General features: G+C 51.9%; 1 protein-coding gene across 1 annotated transcript; it reads right to left on the bottom strand.

Moving 5' to 3' along the window:
- Positions 1-312: 312 nt before the first annotated feature.
- LOC123097316 (uncharacterized) lies at positions 313-1,479 on the bottom strand. The gene is made up of 3 exons (XM_044519018.1): positions 988-1,479; positions 832-884; positions 313-613 (listed from the first exon to the last, which is right to left on the bottom strand). Exons 1-3 carry the CDS (start codon positions 1,043-1,045, stop codon positions 500-502), a joined length of 225 nt encoding a protein of 74 aa, XP_044374953.1. The 5' UTR covers positions 1,046-1,479; the 3' UTR covers positions 313-499.
- Between the last annotated feature and the right edge of the window lie 872 nt (positions 1,480-2,351).

The following is a 2,351-nucleotide window of genomic DNA, read 5'->3' on the forward strand; positions in this document are numbered from 1 at the left end:
GTTTCTTCTCAATAGAAACCAAACACTGGAAGCTAGCTGCGCCATCTCGTTTGACCATGGCCGGTACGTGATGCCTTATCTTCGCTGAAGAAATTCCAGACCCGAGGGCATTCTTTCTAGAAGCTACAGCCAATGTTAATTAATCAGGCACAAAAGATAGAGCTTGATGTGACCGGACAACGCTCTTACAAAACTTTTGGTGTGTTTCATTTGAACTCTAAGATTACAACATCACGTACATCGCAGCTAAAATAATAGATACTCCTGATTTTGTGATGTGCCGCACACTCTTTTAGCTGTTATTATTTTAGCTAGAAAATAATCGATCTGGCATTTTGTGATATTATTTGAGTAAGACACACTGCTAGATGGATGAGTCAACTGTCAGATTACAAAATGCCCTGAATACGCACACACACATCACTGAGGAATGATCAGATGAATGCCATATAAGCAGAGTCCAAAACACCGGACTCTGTCAGGGGACACGAGTGGCTAGCTAGTGTCCACCGCCGGGCTTCCTGTGGGGGTCGTGCTTGGAGTTGGCTCCTCCGTAGTCGTAGTCCTGAACATCCGTCAGAACTCTCATCCTGCCGTGCATGTGACTCTGCATTTGGAGAGGATAAAGAAGAGTGTCACTCTGAAGTCTGAACTAAACAAACACCATTTGTTAGTATCATGAATGTGAGAAATACCGCAACAGAGTGTAGAAAACAACACCATTCCCTTTCTCTTTGGCACATAGCAGGATGCACTACTTTTGATAGGTGACCACATGTTTGACACAACCCAAATCAACCGTTTCTTTTCGGATTAACAGATGCTACATACCTTTGTCGCTTTGGAGGCATCCCTTTCATGGCTTTCTGCCGTTGAAGTTTCTCCTGCATGCGTTGAGACCACATAAACTAATCAGGCAAGCTCATTGCATATGGACTGGTGAACTGGTAAGAAAACAGCAACAGGGACAGGGGAAAGATGGCGTACCTGAAGGTGCAGTGATCAACAGGGCCATCACCAAGACGAGCATCGCCAGTTTAGCCATCCTATTTGAGTTTCTACTCCTAGCCGTGCTATGACTTTGTTGTCATTCTTACCCTCCCTTGGTGGCAGGAGCTTTGCCCTTCTTATACGCGGGTGAGGAGCATGCATCACAGCTGTAAAAGGGCAACTTTTTTGCAACGGCGCAAATGTTCGGGCCACCATTGATTTGGTCTAGACGACATGATCGAAACAATGTCAACCACTACGGTGCATGCTTGATTTTCCAGCTTCAGAGCTACACAAGCTGGTCGTACGTCCTCGAGAACCATCTTTCGTGTATAATCCTGCAGCGTGAGTGCACCGGCACGATCGAACGGATAAGAGGGTCCTGGCCGGATGCAGTGGTTACATGCATGTGCAGTGCCACTGGTACTCCTAACCTAGTAGCCTACCCGGCCTAGCCAGCTATCCTGATTACAGTGAGGCGTGCGTCTACATGCACTATCATCCTTCTCCATGCGTCCATGAGATGTGTGTCTGTGGGCAAGCTGCCACTACGACCAAAGATGCATGCATGCACAGCACCGCACCTGTGGGATCAATGATGGCCGCCACCTACGTGGCTACGTGGTAGCGGGTAGCAACCTTGTGATGCACCCGGCCGACTCTCTCTTTTACATACCATCTCGCCAACAAACGAGGACGTTGCCACTGCGTGCTTGCTTTGATCGGGGTCTTAACCTAGCTACCCGGTTGAGCCGTCAAGGTGGAGGCAGAAGCGCTGGTCGCTGATTTGGCTCTTAGTCCATGGGTCAGAGCATCTCCAGTCACGCCCCCAACAGGTCCTTTTCATGCGATTTTTTCGTGCCGGCGTCCAAAAATCGACCCAGTCGCGTCCTCGAGAGCCTGTTTTTCGTCGGCTTGGGTCGAAATTTGGTGCCGGCATACCCAGGCCGAACCCGACACGCTGGGAGGCGCCGGGGCGAGCGATTTTGGCGCGAACGAACTCTGGGCCCGCTGAGTCAGCGACACTCGCCTCATCGTCCTCACAACGCCTTGGTTTCCCGCAGGGAATCAATGGCAAGTCTGCCGCCGGTCAGCCTTCCATTGATTCCTCAAGGGCGGCGCGACGACGCCCCCCTGCCACGCGGCGCCCGCCTATAAAAGCAAGCCTCTCCCTTGCCTCTGGCCACACCCACCCACAGCCCCGCCGTCGAACTCTCTGCATCTCTCCGCGCACGCAGCCGCCGAGCTCTGTCTCTCTCCCCCGTGCCCTCATCTGAGACGATGGTCGAACGATTCCCCGGCGATGGGGCGGCATCCAACGGCTTTGGCCGCCGCTCCCTTCACGAGTGGGAGGCGTTCCT

Source organism: Triticum aestivum, chromosome 1B (genome assembly GCF_018294505.1).
Source record: "Triticum aestivum cultivar Chinese Spring chromosome 1B, IWGSC CS RefSeq v2.1, whole genome shotgun sequence".
Lineage (NCBI taxonomy): Eukaryota > Viridiplantae > Streptophyta > Magnoliopsida > Poales > Poaceae > Triticum > Triticum aestivum.